This window comes from Taudactylus pleione, unplaced genomic scaffold (genome assembly GCF_031769625.1).
Source record: "Taudactylus pleione unplaced genomic scaffold, aTauple2 ptg000154l, whole genome shotgun sequence".
In the NCBI taxonomy this organism is placed as follows: domain Eukaryota; kingdom Metazoa; phylum Chordata; class Amphibia; order Anura; family Myobatrachidae; genus Taudactylus; species Taudactylus pleione.
This window is the reverse complement of record NW_028284556.1, coordinates 26,557,002-26,584,035: the sequence shown is the minus strand read 5'-3', so window position 1 is coordinate 26,584,035 and position 27,034 is coordinate 26,557,002. Positions and strand designations below refer to the sequence as shown.

General features: G+C 45.3%; 1 protein-coding gene across 1 annotated transcript; it reads left to right on the top strand.

The window, feature by feature from the left end:
- The first annotated feature begins 4,953 nt into the window (after nucleotides 1-4,953).
- LOC148521961 (protein kinase C delta type-like) lies at nucleotides 4,954-16,161 on the top strand. The gene is made up of 9 exons (XM_088474327.1): nucleotides 4,954-5,077; nucleotides 9,667-9,767; nucleotides 10,604-10,774; nucleotides 10,968-11,059; nucleotides 11,890-11,952; nucleotides 12,166-12,304; nucleotides 14,049-14,321; nucleotides 15,693-15,926; nucleotides 16,012-16,161. The coding sequence occupies exons 1-9, from the start codon at nucleotides 5,032-5,034 to the stop codon at nucleotides 16,159-16,161; spliced, it is 1,269 nt and encodes a 422-aa protein (XP_088330453.1). The 5' UTR covers nucleotides 4,954-5,031.
- The last annotated feature ends 10,873 nt before the right edge of the window (nucleotides 16,162-27,034 follow it).

The window sequence follows — 27,034 nt, the reverse complement described above, 5'->3', positions numbered from 1 at the left end:
TTTTTTTTATGCAGATAATGATCTCTGTTGCTTTTCCTAAAAATATCACAGTTGGGGCTTTATTCAGCAAACACATTTCTACTAAACAATGCGGATATGAGTGTTACCACATTTTTCAGTACTATTCCCAATATACAGCAAAGTGTTACCAGAGAAGATAACGCAATTATCTTCTCCATTAATACCAGCTCGCACAGTATCACACTGTAGAGCGGAAGCCATTGCTCCCTACAGCTCTTTAACATTTTTGCAACTCATCAAGCATCAAAACATTAAATAAAGGTGTAGACGCTTATTTTATATAATGTCATCTCAGAATAGCGTCATATGAAGAAAAATCCTTCTTTCAGCCTGAAAACAACCAGGATAGAGGGATATTGTACAATCAGTCCCTGTAGCCGTTCCCAGCAGTATAATGACACAGATTTGTAAAAAATGCATATATATATATATATATATATATATATATAGCCCATCCCTGTACCCCCAGTATGCAATGCCCCCAGTAGTGGTCCCCCTTATGCAGCCCCTTATTAGTTTCCCTTATTCAGTGCCCCCAGTAGCGGTCCCCCTTATGCAGGCCCCCAACAGCAATCCCCCCTGTACAGGGCCCCCTGTAGTGGTTCTCCCTATTTAGTGCCCCCAGTAGTGGTCCCCTAGTAGTAAGCCCCTTATATAGTGCCCCCAGTAGTAGTTTCCCCCTAGTAGTAGTCCCCAGTAGAGGTTCCCCCTCCCGATGCAGTAGCCCCCCCAGTAATGGTGCCCCCAGTAGTTGTAGCTCCCCCCCAGTAATGGTGTCCCCAGTAGTAGTAGGTCCCCCCCAGTAATGGTGTCCCCAGTAATAGTGGCTCCCCCCCAGTAATGGTGTCCCCAGTAGTAGTAGCTCCCCCGCAGTAATGGTGTCCCCAGTAATAGTGGCTCCCCCCCAGTAATGGTGTCCCCAGTAGTAGTAGCTCCCCCCCAGTAATGGTGTCCCCAGTAATAGTGGCTCCCCCCCAGTAATGGTGCCCCCAGTAGTTGTAGCTCCCCCCCAGTAATGGTGTCCCCAGTAGTAGCAGCTCCCCCCCAGTAATGGTGTCCCCAGTAATAGTGGCTCCCCCCCAGTAATGGTGTCCCCAGTAGTAGTAGCTCCCCCCCAGTAATGGTGCCCCCAGTAGTAGCCCCCCCAGTAATGGTACCCCAGTAGTAGCCCCCCCCAGTAATGGTGCCCCCAGTAGTAGCCCTCCCAGTAATGGTGTCCAATGCAAAACTAATCCATATGCACTGTCCATAAGCATCCCTGCAGCACCTCCACTCCAGTCCCTCCACACTACAGAATCCTATCTATGACACTTATCTATGACACCTGACCCTCCCTGGCTGGCAGTCCCAACCAGTCCATAGCATCTGACAGTCACTGAATGGCAGCGCAGCAGCTGACTGAAACACGCACTAACTGTGAGATGCGGTAAGCAAAATCAATTAATTTAATTAGTTTTGCATTGGATTTACATATAGAATATTATGGGATATTATTTAAAACAAAAACGCTGTGCTGCTACTGCCAAATATATATAATATAAAAAATGGGTGTAAGCAGAGGATGGCTTTAAAATGGTCTTTAATTTCATATCTATCTATCTATCTATCTCATAACTATCTATCTAATATCTATCTATATAATATCTATCTATCTATCTCATAGCTATCTATCTACAGTATCTACTCTATCTATCCATCTATCTATCGATCTCATATTTATCTATCTACAGTATCTATCTATCCATCTATCTATCTAACTCATATTTATCTTTCTATCTCATATCTATCTATCTATATCACATCTACATACCTCCCAACTGACTGCGGGACATCCCGTTTTTGTGGGACTGTCCCGCTGTCCCACCCGCGGGCCGTAGTGTCCCGTGGTGGGGGGGAAGTTGGGGAGACCACAAACCGCTCTCCCCAAGCACATCCCCCAAAGTGACGATAATGGGGAAAGTTGCGAGGCTCTTTCCCATTTTCCATAGACACCTAGCTAAGTTAGAATGTTGGGAGGTATGCATCTATCTATCTATGTCATATCTATCGATCGATCTATCTCATATCTGTCTCATCTATTTATCTATGTCTCCTATATCATATTTATCTCTCTATGTCACATCTATCTATCTATCTATCTATCTGTCTATCTATCTATCTATCATATCTATCTCTCTATCTCATATCTATCTATCTGTCTGTCGATCGTGGGGTCCTGGGCAAGTTATAGATGATAATGTGGTTACTTCTGCAACATATGACTTGCAGTAGTGGTGTTGGCATTATGTGGCAATACAGGGGTGACAAAGGCTGATTGTCTCTGTAATATGTATGGGGGTATCTCTGTTCAGTGTATAGCTAATATATATATGGGGGTTTCTCTGTTCAGTGTATAGCTAATATATATATGGGGGTATCTCTGTTCAATGTATAGCTGTAACACATGTTTTGGCAAATGCAAGCGAGATATGTGTGGGCGAGGGGGGGGTCGAGGGGGGCCCCCAGAGATGTCAGTGTACCAGGCCCCAAGATTTCTGTTGGCGGCCCTGCCCATGGCTCAACTGAAGATATACCCTTAGTGACCTTCTGTAGCTTCTTTTCTGCTGTCATGTCCCCTCAATCTGTATATCATCCCCCTCAGCCTGATGGCCTTAGGTTATACTGTAGGTATGTGATTTATCCCTATGTTATTCATCTGCAGTCCTCTCACCTCTGCAGCTGCCTAGCACCACCTAGCCTTAAATTGCCCCACCAGCCATAATGCAATCACTATGTGTCCGGGGGAGGGGGTGATTACTCCTTCTAGATGGAAAATGCAGCATTTCCCTTTTATTATGCATTGTTAGGGTATATCGGGCATAGGGGACTAGATAATGATAACCACACCCAGTGCTGTTACATGGCTATGGCAGGGCCGCAACTAGGGGAGGGCTAGAGGTGCACGTGCACCGGGTGGGTATTCCGGGGGGGTGAAAAATCTGACTCGGCCATCTGAAAATGGCCGCCGCCAAAGAGAAGACAAATGCTAGAGGTCCTTACTGGACCTCTAGTGTCTGTCTCCTCCTTGGCGGCGGCCATTTTTGGATGGCCGTTTTCAGCAGATTCCATGCGGACTGGCCGTCCGCATGGACTCTGCTGAAAACAGCCATCCAAAAATGGCCGCCGCCAAAGAAGAGACAGATGCTAGAGGTCCTACTGGACCTCTAGTGTCTGTTAGCAGAGCGCAATGCACACAGCGTTCCCGGAAGTGCCGGGAACGCTGGCGCTGCAGGGAGAGGATGCCGAGAGCTGCATCTTTTCCCTTCAAACCCCCCTGGAAATGAGCATAAACCCCATGGCAACGAGCATGTAACTCCTGGCAACGAGCATGAAACCCCTGGCAACGAGCATGGAACCCCTGGTAACAAGCATGAAATCCCCTGACAACAAGCATGAAACCCCTGGCAACGAGCATAAACCCCATGGCAACGAGCATAAACCCCATGGCAACGAGCATAAACCCCATGGCAATGAGCATGTAACTCCTGGCAACAAGCATGAAACCCCATGGCAACGAGCATGTAACCCCTGGTACAAGCATAAATACCCTGACAATAAGCATGAAACCCCCTGGCAACGAGCATGAAACCCCCTGGCAACGAGCATGTAACCCCTGGCAATGAGCATAAACCCCCTGGCAACGAGCAGGTAATTTTAAAGTAATTAGAAGCATTACTGTGGGGCATAAAATGGTGTCGGGCAAATATGTAAGTGGCACTTTGGTAATAGGCATTGCAGTGTGTGGCATAATGTGTAATGGGCATTATGATGTGTGGAATAATGTAAGTCACTATACCAGGTATGTCTGAGTAGTGCACTGCCTTATTGAGGAGCAAGGACAAAATCCAGGTACGGGAAGGGAGGGGGCGCAAAATTGCTGCCTTGCACTGGGTGACAGATATCCTAGTTTTGGCCCTGGCTATGGAAATAGGATGCTTAATGTAAAGGGGCAGCAGGCATAATTACTATGAGAAAGAGATTGTGCTCTCCTGCATGGGCACCTTACAGCTGACTACAATAGGTATATGTTTACTGCTGAAGAGTATGTGGTTTTATCCAGTTATTTACATATGGGGCAGGATTTAGTGCAGTAAATGGTTGTCACAACTAAATCTCTGATATCTTGAATCACAGTTAACATGACCTATTCCATTAGATACAAAATGCTCTGCTCCTGGGGTCCCACCTAATGTATGATTGCAGTCACCTGTGCTGAACTAGGTAATTGATGAGACAGGTGTTTCAGCACAGGTGTCTGCAATCATAAATTAAGAGGGAAGTCCAGGAGCAGAGCATTTTATTCCTAATGGAATGGTCACGTTGGAGCATACTTACCGACTTTTCTGCAGGGGGCTTCGGGAGGGGGCTGCCAGGTCCATCCAGCAGGGAGGGTGGGGGCGGTTCAGGTAGGTGGAGCGGGAGCGTGCCGACACGATCGCATCATAGTGGCCCCACCCCCCGCTTTAGAATGGCAGTATTACTGACATTATAAGGCAGGGGGCGGGGCTACGATGACGAAATTCAGCGCAAATCGCGTCATCGCACCCCCGGACCGCCCACTTTTGCCGGTTTGCGACGTGCCGGAGGCCATTCCGGGGGACTTGCCTTGTCTTGCGGGGAGCAGCACCCGATTATCGGGAGAGTTCTGGGAGAGTAGACAAGTATGCGTTGGAGGATCTGAGTTAAGCTGTCAGTAACCCGGGTTATATGAATAAATAGCATAATACATTCTGTTTGCTGCAACAAACTTTGCTGCATCTGTAAAACCATAATCTTTTACCACCTTAAATAAACTGGTTAATTACAAGCATGATAACAGCTGACTGCATGCAGCTGGGTAATGATCATATGTCTGGTTTTAAATGCAGAGTGCAATGCGAGTTGGCCATAATAGCTCCAGCATTGCATATATGGAACTAAGGGCCTGAAACAGCATGGATCGCAATTGCAACTGCATACGCATATCGGTCAATGGTGCATACTGCGCATGTGTATGCACCGCAGTGCGCATGTGAAGGTTAGCATTGCATTTACACACACAGATAGAAAGCCATCGCAGAGTGAGTGATGGGATGTCAGTGTTTGGGGGTGTTGACGAGGGAGTGGTAGGAGAAACCCAGGCGTGCCTGTCCGTTTGAACGCCATTACATGGGTGTGCATACATTAGCTACTGTGACGACATATGCAGCCTGAGTACTCACTGCATGCAACGGAACCTGCAATTCCTGAGACAGGAAAGATTCAGTATATAGGAAAGATTCCTGGACTGCACACCCTGTATATATATATATGCAGCTGTGACTGCTCGTAACTATTTCTTTTACACTTCACTTTTCCTATTATGGCGGTGCCCTAGGGCGGCTTAGCTGGGCTAGTTTGGGGGTGTCGTGCGATCTGGATTTGACCCCTAGTATGTTAGGGACCTACCCTAAAGAGGTTACCTAGATATGGTGGGTAGGCCCATAACCTTGGCCATGATTATGCTAAAAGCTCTATCGATTGCAAAATTTGATTGCAAATGTATTTATATATATTAGTAATTTGGGGTTGTGCACCTGTGATCTGTTTGTTTCAATTCCTGGGACAGGTCAGACCTGCTGTAATTCTGTTAGAGGGGCCGATGTTACTCATTGTTACCAATTTATACTCAGGACTGAGAGGTATTACGGATGTGAGAAAGCGGTAGTGGGCGTCTCTATGCTGGCTGAGTGGTTGCAAACATTAGCATATTTTGCAGCAGAACTGCATGCATTATCACAGCTGCGATCGCAATAGCGATCTATAATGAATCAGGCCCTAAATACAGATATCACCCACACGCTGAGTTGTATGCATCCTTGTGACTGGACTGCTACAATCTGTACGCTTGGCTTCATAGCTGTCATTATTTTCAGTTCTCACTTGTGTCAGCCCTTTCCCTGGTGCAAGAGATCCTCCTGAATATACAGGTGTATTTACACATATGCACAATCCCTGCATAGCCCACAATTATGTGGAGATGCTCCTAATAAGCTATATCTACTTGTTACTCATAGAGGAAACAATTCCATTGTAAGATGTTTCACTGTAGTTCCAGGGAGTATTTTAAATGACAATACTCTTTAGCCACAACAAAATGGAGCACAGCATACAATCTGACCTCTACATTAATGAAATACATGGGGTATAACTGAATACTTTATAGCATTTTTTATGTATTTAGGTCTGTTTACTGTAATATGCTCCCCCTTGAGTTGCTGCAACTCCACATACTATTGCATGTTACCAGGGCCGGCTCTAGGAGGAGTCACGCCCTGTGTGGAGAGGGAATACGATGCCCCTCACCCTGCACTCAGTGAAGTCGTGAGTGCCCAAAAAGGAGGCGTGGCCTAATTATCGTAGACCATGCCCCCTAAGTGACGCTAATTGGGGACATGCCTGTATGGCACGTCTCCCATTTAACATCAGGCTGGGGGCAAGCCCAGCACTCCTTCAGTAGCTGGGCTGCCCCCAGCCCTCTTCCTGCACTGAATTGTCCATTACTTTTCTATGGGGTTGGCACAGCTGCGGCGGTGGGAGTGTCCAACCTGCCGACCACCAGTGGGACACTTCGGCCCACGGGTGGAACAGCAGGGCAGTGCCCAAAAAACGGGACTGTCCCGCCGAAAATTGGGAAGGTTGGAAGGGGTATGCCCTCAATGGGGTGGCGCCCCTGTTCGACTGCAATGGTTGAACATGCCTCGTGCCGGCCCTGCATGTTGCTTTAGCCTTGACTTCTCATCTTGTGCTAATCCCTACTAACTACAATAGGTGCAAGGGGTACACCTGCTTTAGGGCCCAGTGCTGATGGGGGCTGATCTACCTTGTCAAAGTTATATGTGTTATATTTTTTACCATTGGGGAGTCTCGGACTGGAGCATGAAGGGCCCACCGGGGGAATGCAGTGATAGGGGCCCATATTTGGGGTTGTGGCCAGCCTCCACAGAGGCTTGGCTAACCATTAAGAGTGCATGGTCTGGGTCCCTTAAAGAATCTATATAGTAAACTTACGGACACGCCGGGCAGCCCCCAAGCCCTAAGGACAGTGAGCCCGGCGTCTATATTCTCCGGGGGTGACCGGGTCACCGCACATTTCTTCACCCGCGGGACACTGCGACCCTCGGGTGAAGGCGGCTCCCGCAGGCTGTTAGGGCAGGGCGCTTTTTGCCCTCCTTCTGGAGGGCAGGGCGCTTTTTGCCTTCCAGCCTTCCTAGCGGGAATGCTAAGTGTACAGTCTGGAACCTGAGCAAGAGAGAAGAGGGTAGGCCCTTGGGCAGTGGGGCCCACCAGGGGTCTACCCTGTACCATTGTGGGCCAGTCCTACACTTCCATTGGGTGCTACATAGGGGCCTTCTCAAACTTTTGCTATGGGGTCTTCAAATACCTAGTTACACCGCTGGCCCCACCTACAGTTTATATGGCAAAGGCCCCTGGCAAAATAAGGGACTGGCACTCCTCCCTCACAGTTATAGTACATTATTCCTACCCAATATAATGTATAAAGTGCAATATAGCCCACGGGACAATTGTGCCTTCACATTGCCATTAATAAATAACACATATTCTAGAGACAACCAGGGTTACAGAGAGTTTTCAGGCATGCAGTTGTATGGGGATACGGGAAGTTACACACTGCGCAGAAGCACAGGCGCATTGTCAGGAATTGGGGCAGTCAGCACAGAATACCGGCGGTGCGAGTGATCACGGTATACAGCGCTCACTGCTCAGTCATTTCACATCTCCCATTCTGAGACCAACATAATAAACATAACCACTGTTGATCCCATGTAGCCATCCCCAATAAATAAATATACCTTCCATCCTATAAAGCCCATATTAACATCAATATTTAATAAATAACCCTCATCCCCACCTTAAATGAATAGACATTGCCAAGATGCCACTATTATATTAATATCCCTCATCATTAAATAAACAGTTCCCATCCACTGCTAAATGATTACCCCACCACACCAATAAATTAATAGCCCAGCCCACATCCCCATTACATTAAATAATAATATCTCCACACTAATAAATAGCCAAGTCCTCTATCCAATAACATTAAATTACTAACCCACATAATAATAATAATAAAATTAATAGCTCAGTCTCCTGCTTAAAAACAGTCTCCCTGCAGCCTGAGCTCAAGGGGCTCAGGGATGCTGTGTATTCTGGTCTCTCCCCATTTACATGCACTGCTCACCTGGCCAGCCCCGCAGGATTGCCCACTCACTGCTGCTGCTGGCTTTTTGCAGGGCTGATAAGTGTAAGTAAAATTATGTTTTATACAGTTATAAAAATGGTATATATATATATATATATATATATATATATACACACACACTATATATCACTATAAAGTTTTTTTTACCTGTATAAAACTCTTCTTTTAAATTGTTCCAAAAATTATTGATTTATTAAATAATCAAATTATATAAATAAGAACTATTACCCTTATTCAATATAATGTAATTAATAATCTACATATTTATTAATTGCGTTTTACCAAATCAGGTGTAAATAGTTATTTACATAATTTGATCATTTAAAAAAATCAACAATTTTGGGGTAATTTTTGGAAAATACTAGTCAATTAAATGGTTAAGCAATGGGGCCCACTGAGGATATCCCAGATACACTGATGGTCAGCCCATCCAGCTATTATACAAATAATATTAAGCAACTGACTGGCACAAGGTGATGCAATATGACACCAGCCTGAGGTGCAAATACCCCTCCACAGCCCATCCCTGACCATTTTTCCAACAGTAGCAATTGCTGACCCACTTTCCTCTGTATGGCTGAGTTTATGTGCTCTCTCTGTACACAACAGTATTCTGACTGCATTACAGTTACATAATGGTGTAATACAATACAATAATGTACAATACATGCATTTTACATGTGCCTCTAAGAGCTCTATTTACTACAATCCGCATTGGGAATGCAGATTGTAGTGTGATATTACTCCTGTCAGCTGACATCCCATACTGCACTGGGGCCCAGTCACCTGATGACCGGGCCGCAGTGCAGTAAGGGAGACCAGCTGACTGGAGGGAGGACATCACCGGAGCCCCAAACTCCGGTCCCTGGACTCAGGTAAGTACATTTTTTTTTCTTCCTTTCTTTTTTTTTGCAGTGTATCAGCATGTGGTCTGTTTAGACCACACAGCTGATCACTGGGGCCGACTCCGAGCTATGCTCTGCATGTTAGAGCGGAGCAGGAGTCCGGTAACCGGGGGAGACCCTGGATAACGCCACCTCCAGGTGGCGTTATTATCACAGGGCCTCCCCAGGTATATTTTTCACAATTTATTTTTAGTAACTTGCACACAGATCGCATTTCCCATTCCAATTATTGGAAATGTGATCTGATTACTAAAAATAAGTGATATGTGGGGTTGGAGTAGAATTTTACAAATTCTACTCCAATTGCCCTGTAGTAACTTTAGGTGAAACTAAAGTAATGTGAAAAGGGTGTGAAAACACCCTTTTTCACTTAATTTTAGTAAAACTAATGATAATAAATAGAGCCCTAACTCTGAATAGTAAATGTTATATTGTTCACTTTTTTATCCCTATAAGGAGGAAGTGGTGTTCAGGAAGCTGCTCCTGGAGAAACAGTCTCTACATACATCAAGAGGCTGTCCTTCTGCCATCTACTGGGCCAGGGCAGCTTTGGGAAGGTAAGTCATGTGACTGTGGTTACATAACTCAGGTAACAACTGTGTGACTCAGACATTGTAGTAAAGGAGGCATCATGAATATATTATCATTGTCACTCCATGTATGTCATTAAGCATAACCATAAAGCAGTGGGGCAGGGCCAGATTAAGGCTTGTGGGGGCCACTTAAATTGCGGGGGCCCCTTCAAGCCACACGGAGCTTCCCCCTAAGCCTTCTGCCCTCCTACCCCCAAAGACTCTGCTGCTGACTTATCTGAGTGATGGGGTGCGGGCGTGACCTCCTCCCGGCAGAGTTGCTGCCTGGTCCTCCAATCGGCGTCACGGACGTAATGTGTCACGTGGCGCCGGTGAGAAGAAGACTCGGGAGCCGCTCTGAGCTGTATGCAGCGGCACTGTCACTGGACACCTGTTCTCGGCAGGGTCACACTGATCCTGTGTGGGGGCCCCTCCATGTGTGGGGCCCAGGGACGACTGCCCCTGTCGCCCCCCCTTTATTCCGGCCCTGCAGTGGGGGCAGGACTTAATGGCACTATTCCCCTGTCACATCATTAATCTGGGAATATTCTGGAGTCTCATTCCAGGAAAGTAGCCGGGTAGGCCTTACTCCTGTGCTGGCTGACTGCATATTACTATTGTCATTTACAGAAACGTCATCCACAGTCTACTCTGTTATAGAATCAAATAATATCTAAAAATGACATTTTTTTTTACTTTAATGACACTGGAAATACAATATACCGCTAACCTCTAAAGATATGGAGCTACCTGGATGCGTGTGGAGGTAATAAAATGTAAGTAGAAATATGATTGTGTGTGTATGCCTCTATCACCTGTAGGTCCTGCTGGCTGAGGACTCTCTGACTGGTCAGCGACTGGCAGTGAAGGTCATCAAGAAGAGAAATCTGCTATTGAAGGACCCGGAGCTGGTGTTTGTGGAGCGCAGGGTGCTAGAGGTTGCGTCTGGTAGTGCCTTCCTCATCCATGGTCACCTTGCCTTCCAGACCACGGTACAGTGTATTTCTTATTAGACAAGGATCATTAGTTGGGATTCTTTATTTATATTTACACATCTAACATATACAGGATTCATCTCTTCTTGGGTAATAATGTTACTATGAGCCAGTACGCTCACTTGGAGTTGTTGCCATGTTCTCCTAATAAAATGTATTATATGACTATTGTGTGTGTCCAATGAAACAGAACCATCTATTTCTGGGTCTGGAATACGCGAGTGGCGGGGACTTATACCAGTTCCTGCAGAGGAAAGGCCGCTTGGACATCACCAGCGCAACGTAAGCACCTCAAATACAACAGACATGTACTGAAATGAACTGTAACAGTGTGTGCACAGATAGGGACAGTATAAGGGTTGTACTCCTTTTGTAAGTTCCCCTTAATATTTCCTACCCCTACACCTTTACCCAAAGCTAGGATGCTAGATAGCCCAGCAGCTAACATTACTGGGGTACCTTGTCCTTATCAATAGATCTTGTTTAAGATAATAATACTCAGTTTTGAGCTGCATTACATCTGCATTGAAAGGAGTTAGACTTAAATAAAATGCAGACTTTAATGTACATGCCCCCATCCCATACACCTGGGCCATCCTCTCCAGGGAATGGCAAATGTTCAATGTAATCTTTTCATTAAGGCACGGTCTGATCACATTAATTTGGTCTTTATGTGGAATGTGAGTATGGATAGAATAACATGCAGGGGCACAGAGAGAAGGGGGAGCAGATACTAATTACCGGGGCCTGGACTTGTGTGAGGGGCTTGGCAGGGTGCCTGGGCCAGCTCTCGAGGGGGATAAACACCCCCCTTTGCAGGTGCACATAGTATTTTCCACTAATTTTTTGCAGGGGGATTTGACCACACCCCCTGTATATCACCTGGTCCCACCATTGTCTTGATAGCCCTGCTAACATATTAGATCATGGAATGTCTTGCATATATGTCAATGTGCTGCTGATCATGTGGGGACATAGTTGTGAGAATGTGTCAGTGATAACAGGGTGTCATGTGACAGGGGCAGTGTTATGACATGAGGGGGTAAGTTGGGATATCAGGTTTTCTACCTTTTTCTAATGTCAACAAGTTACAATCATTTCCTCTCTTTAAGGTTCTACGCAGCTGAGATCACATGTGGTGTACAACACCTGCACTCTAAGGGTATCATCCATCGGTAATTATACTAATAATTCCAATTTCATACATAATCAGGTCACAGTGATGTGCACTTTCTTATTACGCTTAAAGTAAGAACTGAAATCACTGTAATCACTAGGTGGCGCTGTCTGCAAAATGTGACTCCTGTATTACTACTGGTAATTCATGTACAGTATATATTTCTCACTAGACAAAACAGTTCTCATTTATTATAAATCTTTCTTTTTAGAGACCTAAAGCCAGATAACATCCTGATGGCAGAGTCTGGTCATCTGAAAATTGCTGATTTCGGCCTGGCAATCGATAACATCTTTGGTGACCAGACAACCACAGCCTACGCTGGAACCCCTGGATATATGGCACCAGAGGTGAGGGGTATAATATATTCTACCATCAGCAGCATATGCTCCGGCTTACGCCTGGCAGATGTCACATACACTTATTACATTATTAATCAATGTTTTTTGCCATTTGTTTTGACTGCAAAATACAGTGTATACATCACTTTTAGGCATAAAATGTAAAAATCTTTTCTAAAACATAGAAAAAACTCTCCATATGGAGAAAACAATGGTTACACCACACACAAATAAAACATTATGGGCCTAAGTCAGAGGTGGGAGCAGACGTGACTGTGTCTTTGGTGATCGCCCGTATGTGATACTATGTAATGCCACTACACAGCCCTTCCCTGGTGTACATCTGTGTGTGCAAGGACTGAGACGTCACTATGGGCATATGTAGATGCTGTAATACTGCCTGGTGCATCTGTAGTCACCACCATCGGTCACACCATAGAAACTTATACCAGCCCTATGGCAGGTGCAGATTATACAAGTATGGCCTCGCTGTGAGTGATTGAGCACCCATGTACACAAACACGTTACTGACATGCCCATAAGACAGACCATCTCTGTGCATCTGTTTAGCCACCTCCCAGTCACCACCCAGGAATGCCAAGCACATGTCTGATGGTGTGCGGCTCATCAGTGTCTTTGTGCGCACACACTGTGTAACACATGCGCCGTAATAGTTTTAGGGATTTTCGGGTAAGCGCAGTAACAAAAATTGCCCAACTCTGTGACCATCGGCATTGCATCCAATTCATAATCAGGCCCTATATGTCCTGTCAGCATAAGTGGTGCATTCGCCATCATTCATTGACAAGTGGATCGCTAGTGCTGGTGATCATCATCAGTGAATGTGCACACGTCCCTGACCTACCCCAAATAATAATTCTGGCCTCCATCTGCTCATACCTGTGCCATCACACCTTTATTGTACTGTTAATAAGAGCGTCACTGACCTGCCTACCCAGGAGCAAGCATGTGTGACAGCAGTGCTGGGGAAGTACTCTGTGGCACCCTGTGCAAGCCCCGCCCCTGAATATGTGACTTCATGGTGTTACGACACTCCAGGCAGCTCTGCAGAGTGTGTGTTTGTAGTAACCAGGCACCCTGCAAGCCAAATACAGGAGCCTGGGACAGAGACAGTGCCATACCAAGGGCCCTGCACAATGACACTGCTCACACTTCCCTAATAACGTCACTGAGTGGCAGATTCACTGTGAGTTCTGTCCGTGGAAGTCATGGCTAAGGATGGCCATCGACCATCGATATTTAACAAGCATTTAATGCCAATGGGCAACGGTTTTGCTATCGATTGCAGAGAGCCAATGGAGCTCAATGTTTTTTTCTTCTACAGAGAGACAAGGAGCTTAGCTGCGCCCCCTGGTAGTTTGCTAAGTCCCACCCCACGTTTTATATTGGCCCGCGACACACTATTTATTAAGCAGCAGTGGGCATCAAGTGGTGCAAACCATCAATGGTTTTCCATAGATGTTTTGTTTTGCACCATCGATGGTTATCATCGATGGCACCATGGAAGGTGACCATCAATAGAAAGCCCTATATGACCATTCCTAGTCACGGTTGTGACGTTTTTAGCCACTTTGCGGCAAAGACTCAGCTAATAGAATGCTGCCCAAAGTGTTACCTACTGAAAGAGGTGGGATGATAATAGCAAAGAACTAGTGCCAATGAGACACAGACACATGGCATATAGTAGATAATGATAGAGTAACAATGTGCTATAATATCTCTCTTATGGTAGATGCTGGCAGGAGAGGAGTACAACGCTGGAGTGGATTGGTATTCATTTGGTGTCATCATTAATGAAATGATTACCGGAACCCGTCGCTTCCATCCCAGACGGTTCCACGAGGCAGAAGCTGTGGCTAAAGACATCATTAAGCAGCTCCTGTGTAAAAATCCATCCAGGCGTTTGGGAGTCACCGGAAACATCCGCCAGCATCCTTTGTTCCAGCGTATGGATTGGGTCTCGCTGGAAGCCCTTAGACTCCCACCACCACATGTCCCTGACCCAGTAAGTATAGGAAAAAAAGCAGTTTTGCACAATTAATGCATTTAAAGATAATAAGGGTCATTTACAAATATAATAAAAAGATGAAGGTCAACTATCATTTTATGATGAGAGGACATCGCTCAGCCTATCCACATGGTGATCACTGTGGCATTACCTGCTTTATTTAGCTAGTGAAATAACATTGCACCCATATGTAGTATGTGATTTCATGTACATTATTATATTGAGTCCAGCCACTGCCAACATGGAACTCTGGAGAGCTAAGTATTGAACATGGGTGCAGGGTGTATGGTCAGGGCAGCTACTAGGGGGGCACGTGCCCTTGACGCTGGTCATGGGGGCACTGAGAACAGGCTGCTGAGCAGGGGCCTAAGGTACCTGGCTGTTAGTGTGGGTTTGGAGCTGCATGCCGGGACTGGCAGGCAGCCGCCCGCTGCCCTGCAGAGACACAGAGCTGCAATCATTCTCATGTGGTGCCAATTGAGAGCCAATCAGAGCTCGTGGACCAGCTGCAAATCAGCAGCGGCTGCCGGTCTGCAAGCTCTGATAGGCCCATGACCGGTGTCACATTAGAATGATGGTGGTGTTTGTCTCTCAAGGGCTGTGGACGGTTGCCTGCCAATGCAGGCATGTGGCCCGAAATCCTTAGCTGGAAAGCAAGCTTGCCAATGCGGCGTGCAGCTCCAACTTTTAGGGTGAGGGGCTTCAAATCCTGGGAACAAGGTGAGAGGCTTCAGGGAAGGAAGGGGGACATAAATGTGTAAGGTGCATTATGGTGGGTTAATGTGTAAAGGGTATTACTGTGGCATAATGTGTAAGAGGGCATTATTATGGCATAATGTGTAAGGGGCATTACTGTGGCATAATGTGTAAGGGGTATTAAGGTGGCTTACTGTCTAAGGGGCATTACTGTGGCATAATGTGTAAGGGGCATTATTGTGGCATAATGTGTTGTAAGGGACATTACTGTGGTATAATGTGTTGTGGGCATTACTGTGTTGCGTAATGTAATACATGAAACCACAAACCCTTTTCAGGAGTGCACATGCATTGCACATAAAAAAATGTCTTCTTTGTTGTTTTTTTGGGGGGGAGGGGTCAAATTACTGCCTTCCCGCGGGTGAGAAAAATCCTAGTTTTGGCCCTGGTATGGTTTGGGCCCCAGTAGACTTTGCAGCCTACAATATATGCACCGCACACCCCGCACCCTTTATACAGAGGCCACTGAGCAGGACCACACTACACTAGTCTGTGCTATCAGCGGATCCATAGATACATGTCACATCTTACTTTTTTCTAACACTTTTAGCTTTTATGAATTTGAAATCAGATTTTAGTACATGGATGTTTATTTGTCTCTTCTTCCTGTAGCCCACCATTGAACACAGCTCCCGAGGATGTAACATCGAGGAGATGGAAGCAGCAGAGGCTCAGATAACATCACTGAGCTCAATGGACCAGGAGCTGTTCAGAGGGTTCTCATATGTGGGCTCCAACTGGAGGACCTTCCCCAGAACACCAGCCTTCCACCTGCATGGAGCGAGATGGCCTAACACCTGGAAGATGGTTATGGAACGAAGAGATGGTTTTAAGCTGATGGTTTTCGTATTCATGTTTATATTTTATGTGTATATTCTCTATATAAGTTAAGAGTATAATTTTAACACATTTTCTTTTCTATTCTTCTGAGGTCACCTCTGAGGATGTGCTCTACAGATTATGTCACCACCTCCCAGCAGGAATAGTCTACACTTCTCGCTGGATGAAGAAGGTAAATTCTAAGAGGGTGACTTATACATCTCAGGGCTCATGTCTGTCACTCAGCAAATCAGTTGATTGATGCTGATGATAATATTGAACTTTGAGTTTTTATAGTCAGCTCCTCTATGAAAGTGTCTTAAATAATTATTAAATTCATACACAGCCATGGTTGTTCATGAGATCTCTGTTGGCATTTTAATATAGAGTACCCCATACTTCAATCTCTGTAATTCAAAATCAGGCCCCATATCTCTGATGACATTATAATGTAAAATATTCCCCTCCTTACCAATCTCTGCAGTAATGCTAAATGAGACCGTAGATCTCTAGCAGCACAATATAATATACATAATATAATACAGCATAATATAATTTAAATCTACCTTCTATATAATATAATATAAAATCAGATCTCTGAAATAATTATGAGACTGAGCCAGGGCCTTTCTAGAGAGGAGGGGGCCCGTGTGCAGTCTCCGACACGGGCCCCCTCCTCTCTGCCCGGCGGCCGGCTGCACAATGAGCTGTTCGCGGCCAGCGCTGGAGTTATAGACTCTGGGCACTGCAGCGGCGTCCATTTTCCCTGTACTGCGCATGCGGAAACAACGGGAAAATGGTAGGGGTGTGCACCGGCCACTTTTCGTGTTTTGTGTTTTGGTTTTGGATCTGGATCTTTCTTCGTGTTTTGGATCTGGATTGGTTTTGCCAAAACCACCCTTCCGTGTTTTGGGTTCTGGGTTTTGTGTTTTGGATCTGTATTTTTTTTTTTAAAAAGCATAAAAACAGCTAAAATCACAGAATTTGTAGGTTTTTCTGCTCCTATGCTATTATTAACCTCAATAACCTTAATTTCCACTCATTTCCAGTCTATTCTGAACACCTCACACCTCACAATAGTGTTTTTATGTCCAAAACGTTGCACCGAGGTAGCTGGATGACTATGCTAAGCGACACGAGTGGGCGGCACAAACACGTGACCCATCTAGGCGTGAAACTGCAGTGGCAGACAGGATGGCAGTTTGAAAAACTAGGCCCCAAACTGTACATAATGCAAAGAAAAAAAAGAGGTGCAAGATGGAATTGTCCTTGGGCCCTCCCACCCACCCTTATGTTGTATAAACAGGACATGCACACTTTAACAAACCAATCATTTCAGCGCCAGGGTCTGCCACACAACTGTGGCTGAAATGATTGGTTCGTTTGGGCCCCCACAAAACAAGCTGGCAATTAATGTGTCCCTGCACAAACTGGCTCTATGGAGGCAAGATGTCATCCTCATCCTCCTCATCCACCGATTCCTCACCCTCTTCAGTGTGTACATCCTCATCCTCACAAAGTATTAACTCGTCCCCACTTGAATCCACCACCACAGGTCCCTCTGTACCTTCTGGAGGCTGGTCTCCCTGGAAGAGCTGATAATTCATTTTGATGAACATCATCTTCTCCACATTCTGTGGAAGCAACCTCCTACGCCTTTCGCTGACAAGGTTCCCGGCTGCACTAAACACTCTTTCGGAGTACACACTGGAGGGGGGGCAACTCAGGTAAAATAAAGCCAGTTTGTACAGGGGCCTCCAAATTGCCTCTTTTTCCTGCCAGTACAGGTATGGACTGTCTGCCATGCCTACTTGGATGCTGTCACCGATGTAATCCTCCACCATTCTGTCAATGGTGACAGTATCATATGCAGTGACAGTAGACATGTCAGAAATTGTTGCCAGGTCCTTCAGTCCGGACCAGATGTCCAAACTTGGTCCTGCCTGCCCTGCATCACCGCCAGCGGGTTGCTTAGGATACCTAAGTTTTTTCCTGGCAGCCCCAGTTGCAGGAGAAAATGAAGAAGGAGCCGTTGACGTGTCACGTTCCGCTTCAGCTGACAGTGTGTTCACCAGCAGGTCTTTGCACCTCTGCAGGCTTGTGTCGGCCGGAAAGAGAGACACCACATAGGCTTTAAACCTAGGATCGAGCACGGTGGCCAAAACGTAGTGGTCTGATTTCAACAGATTGACCACCCTGGAATCCTGGCAAAGCGAATGAAGGGCTTCATCCACAAGTCCCACATGCCGAGCGGAATCGCTCCGTCTTAGCTCCTCCTTCACTTTCTCCAGCTGCTTCTGCAAAAGCCTGATGAGGGGAATGACCTGACTCAAGCTGGCAGTGTCTGAACTGACTTCACGTGTGGCAAGTTCGAAGGGCTGGAGAACCTTGCACAACACGGAAATCATTCTCCACTGCGCTTGAGTCAGGTGCATACCCCCTCCTTTGCCTATGTCATAGGTGGATGTATAGGCTTGTATGGCCTTTTGCTGCTCCTCCATCCTCTGAAGCATATAGAGGGTTGAGTTCCACCGCGTCACAACCTCTTGCTTCAGGTGATGGCGGGGCAGGTTCAAGAGTGTTTGCTGGCGCTCCAGTCTTCAGCACGCAGTCGCTGAATGGCGAAAGTGGCCAGAAATTTTTCGGGCCACCCAAAGCGTCTCCTGCACGCCCCTGTCGCTTTTCAGAAAATTCTGCACCACCAAGTTTATTGTGTGAGCAAAACATGGGACGTGCTGGAATTTGCCCAGATGTAATGCCCGCACAATATTGGTGGCGTTGTCAGATATCACAAATCCCCAGGAGAGTCTAAGTGGGGTAAGCCACTGGGCGATGATTTCCCTCAGTTTCTCTAAGAGGTTGTCGGCGGTGTGCCTCTTACTGAAACCGGTGATACACAGCGTAGCCTGCCTTGTAACGAGCTGGCATTTCTGAGATGCTGCTACTGGTGACGCTGCTGCTGTTGCTGCGTAAGGTGATACATCTACCCAGTGGGCTGTCACAGTCATATAGTCCTTAGTCTGCCCTGTTCCACTTGTCCACATGTCCGTTGTTAAGTGGACATTGTGTACAACGGCATTTTTCAGGACACTGAGGACACTTTTTCTGACGTTTCTGTACAGTCTCGGTATCGCCTGCCTAGTGAAGTGGAATCTAGACGGGATTTGGAACCGGGGACACACTACCTCCATCAATTGTCTAAATCCCACTGCACTAATGGCGGATACCGGACGCACGTCTAACACCAACATAGCGGTCAAGGCCTCAGTTATACGTTTTGCTTCAGGATGACTGCTGTCGTACTTCATCCTCCTCGCTAAGGACTGTTGGAGGGTCAATTGTTTAGTAAAAGTAGTGGTGTTCCTACTTCCTCTCTGGGATGATGAACGACTCCCAGCAGCAGCAACAGCAGCAGCGGCAGCAGTAGGCGTAGCAATGCAGGATCCTCCAGAGGAATCCCGGATAGGAGAGTCAGTCATGCCAGTGACATGGCCTGCAGGACTACTTCCGATCCTGACTAAGGAGGAAATTGACGAGGAGGGAGTTGACGGTGTGGTTTGCAGGCGCTTGGATACAACAGGACAACGGGATTTAGGTGTCCCTGGACTGCTTACGGTCTTAGCCAAAGTTTCTGAACTTGACAGTAACTTTTTATGAACGCGCTGCAGGTGCCGTATAAGGGAGGATGTTCCTAGGTGGTTGACGTCCCTACCCCTACTTATTTCACCTTTACATATGGCACATATGGCAAGACCGTTGTTGTCCGGATTTGGATAGAAATATTGCCAGACCAAAGAGGTGGAATGTTTGGTCTTCTGCCCAGGCATGACCGTGATGGGCTTTTTCATCCCACGGACAACAACTGTCTCCCCCGGAGCCTGATTTAAACAAACCACATCACCATCAGAATCCTCCTCGCCAACTTCCTCCTCAGCGCCAGCTACACCAGTATCCTCATCCTGTTGTACTTCAACAGTGACATCTTCAATTTGCATATCAGCAAGTGGACTGTGGGTGCTCCTTTCAGCACTTGCAGGGGGCGTGCAAATGGTGGAAAGAGCCACCTCTTCCCGTCCAGTGCTGGGAAGGTCAGGCATCGCAACCACCACCACACTTGGACTCTCCTTGGGGATTTGTGATATCTTCTTAGAAAGCACAGTTCTTCGCTGTGCTTTTGCCAGCTTAACTCTTTTGATTTTTTTAGTGGGAGGAGGGCTTCCATCGTCATGTGAAGCTGAACCACTAGTCATGAACATACTAGGGATCGACCTTAGCCGTTCCTTGCCACTCCGTGTCGTAAATGGCATATTGGCAAGTTTACGTTTCTCTTCAGCTGATTTAAATGTCTTTTTCAAGGTCATTTTCCTGAACTTTGCCATTTGGGATTGTATGTGCCCTCTACTATGACATTGGGCATCGGCCTTGGCAGACGACGTTGATGGCATGTTATCGTCTATGTCATGACTAGTGGCAGCAGCTTCAGCACTAGGAGGAAGTGGTTCTTGATCTTTCTCTATTTTATTTTTATCGGAGAAAGTTTGGTCCTCCATTTATGTTATATCGATTTGATATATACGTGCGGCTAAACACAGAAAATAATTTTTTTTTTGGTTTGGACTGGAGTGTACTTTGTGGGTTACAGCACCCTTTAACGGTCAAGCCAGCCGGCCCTTTACTTATGACACAGGCGCACGCTTGGCACTACTTTGTTGATGCACGTGCGGCTACTGCGCACACAATTCACAAACTCAGAAAATAATTTTTTTTTGGTTTGGACTGGAGTGTACTTTCGGGGGTTACAGCACCCTTTAACGGTCAAGCCAGCCGGCCCTTTACTTATGACACAGGCGCACGCTTGGCATTACTTTGTTGATGCACGTGCGGCTACTGCGCACACAATTCACAAACACAGAAAATAATTTTTTTTTTGGTTTGGACTGGAGTGTACTTTTGGGGGTTACAGCACCCTTAACGGTCAAGCCAGCCGGCCCTTTACTTATGACACAGGCGCACGCTTGGCACTACTTTGTTGATGCACGTGCGGCTACTGCGCACACAATTCACAAACACAGAAAATAATTTTTTTTTGGTTTGGACTGGAGTGTACTTTCGGGGGTTACAGCACCCTTTAACGGTCAAGCCAGCCGGCCCTTTACTTATGACACAGGCGCACGCTTGGCACTACTTTGTTGATGCACGTGCGGCTACTGCGCACACAATTCACAAACACAGAAAATAATTTTTTTTTTGGTTTGGACTGGAGTGTACTTTCGGGGGTTACAGCACCCTTAACGGTCAAGCCAGCCGGCCCTTTACTTATGACACAGGTGCACGCTTGGCACTACTTTGTTGATGCACGTGCGGCTACTGCGCACACAATTCACAAACACAGAAAATAATTTTTTTTTGGTTTGGACTGGAGTGTACTTTCGGGGGTTACAGCACCCTTTAACGGTCAAGCCAGCCGGCCCTTTACTTATGACACAGGCGCACGCTTGGCACTACTTTGTTGATGCACGTGCGGCTACTGCGCACACAATTCACAAACACAGAAAATAATTTTTTTTTTGGTTTGGACTGGAGTGTACTTTCGGGGGTTACAGCACCCTTAACGGTCAAGCCAGCCGGCCCTTTACTTATGACACAGGCGCACGCTTGGCACTACTTTGTTGATGCACGTGCGGCTACTGCGCACACAATTCACAAACACAGAAAATATTTTTTTTTTCGTTTGGACTGGAGTGTACTTTCGGGGGTTACAGCACCCTTTAACGATCAAGCCAGCCGGCCCTTTACTTATGACACAGGCGCACGCTTGGCACTACTTTGTTGATGCACGTGCGGCTACTGCGCACACAATTCACAAACACAGAAAATATATTATTTTTTTAGCACTTGGGGGGAGCACCCCTGATGGACAGAGCACCCCCTGGACAACACTACAGCACTCCTTTAGGACTGGGACACTGCACAGGACTTTGGAGTGGACACAGCCCCTATGGAGAACTGACTGCACAACACAGTCCAGCCAGCCCCTATGGACTTTGAAGTAGTGGACACAGCCCCTATTAACAACAGCAGCACAGCACAACACAGCCAGCCCCTATGGACTTTGAAGTAGTGGACAACAGCAGCACTACACTACACTACACTACACTACACTACACTACACAGCCCTAACTCCCACCCTCCCTCTTCACTGTCCACAGCCGAGTGAGAAAATGGCGCCGACGCGGGTACCTTATATAGGATCCAAAACCCGCGAGACTCGGAAGGCGGGATGATGACGTTTTGCCTCGATTTCAGATCCGAGTCAGGCGGGAAAAGTCGAGCCTGACTCGGATCGGACTCGGATCGGGGGGGCTCGGGGGGGTTCGGATTTCAGAAATCCGAACCCGCTCACCCCTAGAAAATGGCCACCATGGCCATTTTCCAGTTGTTTTACAGCGCAGGACCCCCGCACCGACGTGGGACTCTGGAGAGGTACGTAATATTATGGGTGCAGGGTGTGCAGTGCGTGGCCCCCTTGGACCCAGGGGCCCATGTTCTCCACAAACACCCTGCACCCATACCCATTATAGATACGCCCCTGGACTGAGCCCACTCCCAAAAGTTTATTGGTATAATTATTATGGAATTAGATCACATATCTGTAGGGTGAAACAATTAAATAACTTGCCCCTCCTGTGGTGTCTTGCTGTCTGTCTGTGCACTGTACAGGCCATGTGACAGCAGCCTGCACTCTGATTAGTGGATAGTTTCAGACATTCACTAATTAAAGTATGGAGACCTCCAGCTACTCCATCTTGTGAATGACCAGCACCATCCACCAATCAGTTTGCTACTGTGTAAGATGATCTCATACCCAGTCACTGTGCAGCCACACAATGTATGACTGAACTTGGGGAAGGGGATGGCCTATCCCATTTGGTTACGCGCCTGCTGTCTATGTGATAACAGGTAATGCAGGATAGGGAATATATTACCTCACATACTGATTAAATGACTAAATGAACAATAACATCCTGTGCATCCCTTGTTTCATCATATAGGGGCCTATTCATCATCACTTAATTTCTACAAAAGCAGGGGAAAATGAACATTTTTACCTGCAATTGTAGAAATTAAGTTTCGGGCCATTCATCAAGAAGGTATCTGTGATATCTCCTGCTTACCTTCCTCTTGCTGAATGGGCCACTGTCCCCATACACTAGTATGGGGTCAGAATTAATCAAGCTCCGAAAATACAATATTTTCAGGGCTTGAGTGCGGGAGCATTCGCCATCTTTAGATGACAAGTGCTCTGGCTCCAGCCTTGCAACAGTCCCTGATAGCGAAGAGGGTTCTTTCGGATCCCTCCACCCCTGTTCGACTCCCTTCTCTAGATGACGGGGCTCTTGTGCGCATACGTGACCTGTAGGTTATGCATGTGCACTTGTCTCACTGCTCTGAAAGGAACAGTGAAACAGTTCGGGGAGACAGCTGATTTTCGGATCAGCTGTCTCCACGCTGGAGCAATGATGAATTGCTCCGGCGCTTGCATCGAGATAGAATGTTAATTATCGGGGTCCGAACCCCGATAATTAATATCATGAATAGTCACAATATGAGAGATCTAATGATGAGGGTGCTGGGTATAGAAATAAGACATATTGGCAGGAGATGACAATGCATGTTGGAGGCCTTCTGCATCTATAGTGCAGGATCACACAGCAACAAACAGAATAAGATACTGTAGTGTGTGTGGTTTTTACCATAGAAAACACACATTAAAGTCTTACTTTTTTTTTGTTATTATACAGCACTTCAGAACCATGATGAAGAAAAGAAGAACATGTTTATGTTTTTAGAATTTTTAAAACATGTTTATATTTTTAGTATTTTTACATTTTCTACAAATAATTTAGATACATTAGATGTTATTACTATTATTATTATTTCATTGTTATTACTATTATTATTCCTATTATTTTTATTATCATTTTAACTATTATTACTACTATTATTATTATTGCTAAGGGGAAGGGTTAAGGGGAGATTTAATTGGGGATAGATGAGTTAGGATGGAACTAATAATAATAATAATAATTTAAAAAAAAAGAAACATCAAAGGAGTGTGACTGGCCGGCTATTTAGGGGAGGTGGAGGCCGGGTTTTATTATTATTATTATTATTACTTCTACTACTATGGCTATTATTGCTACAGGGAGGGCTTAAGGTGAGAGTTAATAGGGGAGAGAGGAGTTAGGGGGGACCAGGGGAGAAGAGAGATTATTTAAACTAATAGCAATAATTATAATAATAATAAACATCAAAGGAGTGTGACTGGCCGGCTATTTAGGGGAGGTGGAGGCCGGGTTTTATTATTATTATAATTACTTCTACTATGGCTATTATTGCTAAAGTGAGGGCTAAAGGGGAGAATTAATAGGGGAGAGAGGAGTTAGGGGGGACCATGGGAGAAGAGAGATTATTTAAACTAATAACAATAATAATAGTAAACATTAAAGGAGTGTGACTGGCCGGCTATATAGGGGTGGTGGAGGCCGGGTTTTATTATTGTTGTTATTTTTATTATTACTACTACTACTGCTATTATTGCTGAAGGAAGGGTTTACGGGGAGAGTGAATTAGGGAGAGAGGAGTTAGGGGGGACCAGGGCAGAAGAGAGATTATTTAAACTAATATCAATGATTATAATAATAATAAACTTCAAAGGAGTGTGACAGACTGGCTATTTTGGGGCGATGGAGGCCGGTTTTTATTATTATTATTACTACTACTACTACTACTACAGCTATTATTGCTGAAGGGAGGGGTTAAGGAGAGAGTGAATAGTGGAGAGAAGAGTTAGGGGGGACCAGTGGAGAAGAGAGATTATTTAAACTAATAACAATAATTATAATAATAATAAACATCAAAGGAGTGTGACAGGCCGGCTATTTAGGGGAGGTGGAGGCCGGGTTTTATTATTATTATAATTACTTCTACTATGGCTATTATTGCTAAAGTGAGGGCTAAAGGGGAGAATTAATAGGGGAGAGAGGAGTTAGGGGGGACCATGGGAGAAGAGAGATTATTTAAACTAATAACAATAATAATAGTAAACATTAAAGGAGTGTGACTGGCCGGCTATATAGGGGTGGTGGAGGCCGGGTTTTATTATTGTTGTTATTTTTATTATTACTGCTACTACTGCTATTATTGCTGAAGGAAGGGTTTACGGGGAGAGTGAATTAGGGAGAGAGGAGTTAGGGGGGACCAGGGCAGAAGAGAGATTATTTAAACTAATATCAATGATTATAATAATAATAAACTTCAAAGGAGTGTGACAGACTGGCTATTTTGGGGCGATGGAGGCCGGTTTTTATTATTATTATTACTACTACTACTACTACTACAGCTATTATTGCTGAAGGGAGGGGTTAAGGAGAGAGTGAATAGTGGAGAGAAGAGTTAGGGGGGACCAGTGGAGAAGAGAGATTATTTAAACTAATAACAATAATTATAATAATAATAAACATCAAAGGAGTGTGACTGGCCGGCTATTTAGGGGAGGTGGAGGCCGGGTTTTATTATTATTATAATTACTTCTACTATGGCTATTATTGCTAAAGTGAGGGCTAAAGGGGAGAATTAATAGGGGAGAGAGGAGTTAGGGGGGACCATGGGAGAAGAGAGATTATTTAAACTAATAACAATAGTAAACATTAAAGGAGTGTGACTGGCCGGCTATATAGGGGTGGTGGAGGCCGGGTTTTATTATTGTTGTTATTTTTATTATTACTACTACTACTGCTATTATTGCTGAAGGAAGGGTTTACGGGGAGAGTGAATTAGGGAGAGAGGAGTTAGGGGGGACCAGGGCAGAAGAGAGATTATTTAAACTAATATCAATGATTATAATAATAATTAACTTCAAAGGAGTGTGACAGACTGGCTATTTTGGGGCGATGGAGGCCGGTTTTTATTATTATTATTACTACTACTACTACTACTACTACTACTACAGCTATTATTGCTGAAGGGAGGGGTTAAGGAGAGAGTGAATAGTGGAGAGAAGAGTTAGGGGGGACCAGTGGAGAAGAGAGATTATTTAAACTAATAACAATAATTATAATAATAATAAACATCAAAGGAGTGTGACAGGCCGGCTATTTAGGGGAGGTTGAGGCCGGGTTTTATTATTATTACTATTACTATTACTACTACTAATGCTATTATTGCTGAAGGGAGGGGTTAAAGGGAGAATGAATAGGGCAGAGAGAAGTTAGGGGGTCCAGTGGAGAAGAGAGATTATTTAAACTAATAACTATAATAATAATAATAATAATAAATATCAAAGGTGTGTGACTGGCCAGCTATTTAGGGGTGGTGGAGGCCGGGTTTTAACTAAAACATGGTACAGATGTGTCCATATAAAAATAAATCCTACAGTTTGTGTTTTAGTTATTTACAAAAATAATTACAGTACATATCTCTGTTACTGTCATTATTGTTATTACAGCAATTATTATTGTTAATATATGAAAGAAATATGACCGCATGTTAAGGGTAGATTGAATAGGAGAGAGATGAGTTAGGGGGACCAATGGAAAAGAGAGAAGAACTTGGATTTGTTCCCTATGATGGAGTAAAAGGAGTAATAGCTAGAGAGAGAAGAAGTAGGATAGGAGACAGGGTTAGAAGGTGGCAGGTAGAGATTTCCTATCTGATAGATTCTATGTTGGAGGTGAATAGATGACAGTCAGAGGCAGATAGGGGAGGAGATATAGGAGTGGGGGAGGGCAGAGAAGGTGGTGATGAGACACTGGTAGTTGGAGGATTTGGATGAAAGCCTTGAAGAACACACCATCACCTGGTTGAGTGAGTAGAAAAGATGTCACCGTAGTAGAGAGCTTTGGGAGAAAGCCAGGTTTTAGTGATGTTGAGGAGGAAGATGAATAGGTCATGAATGGGGGCCATTTTATTATTAACTACAAGTTTAAAATGTGTTATTTCCAGTATATAAACTTGCTATTAAAACTAATAATAATAATTATAATAATAACAGTATCAAAGGAGTGTGACTGGCCGGCTATTTAGGGGTGGTGGAGGCCGGATTAAATAAAACATGGTATTATAAAACAAACAGT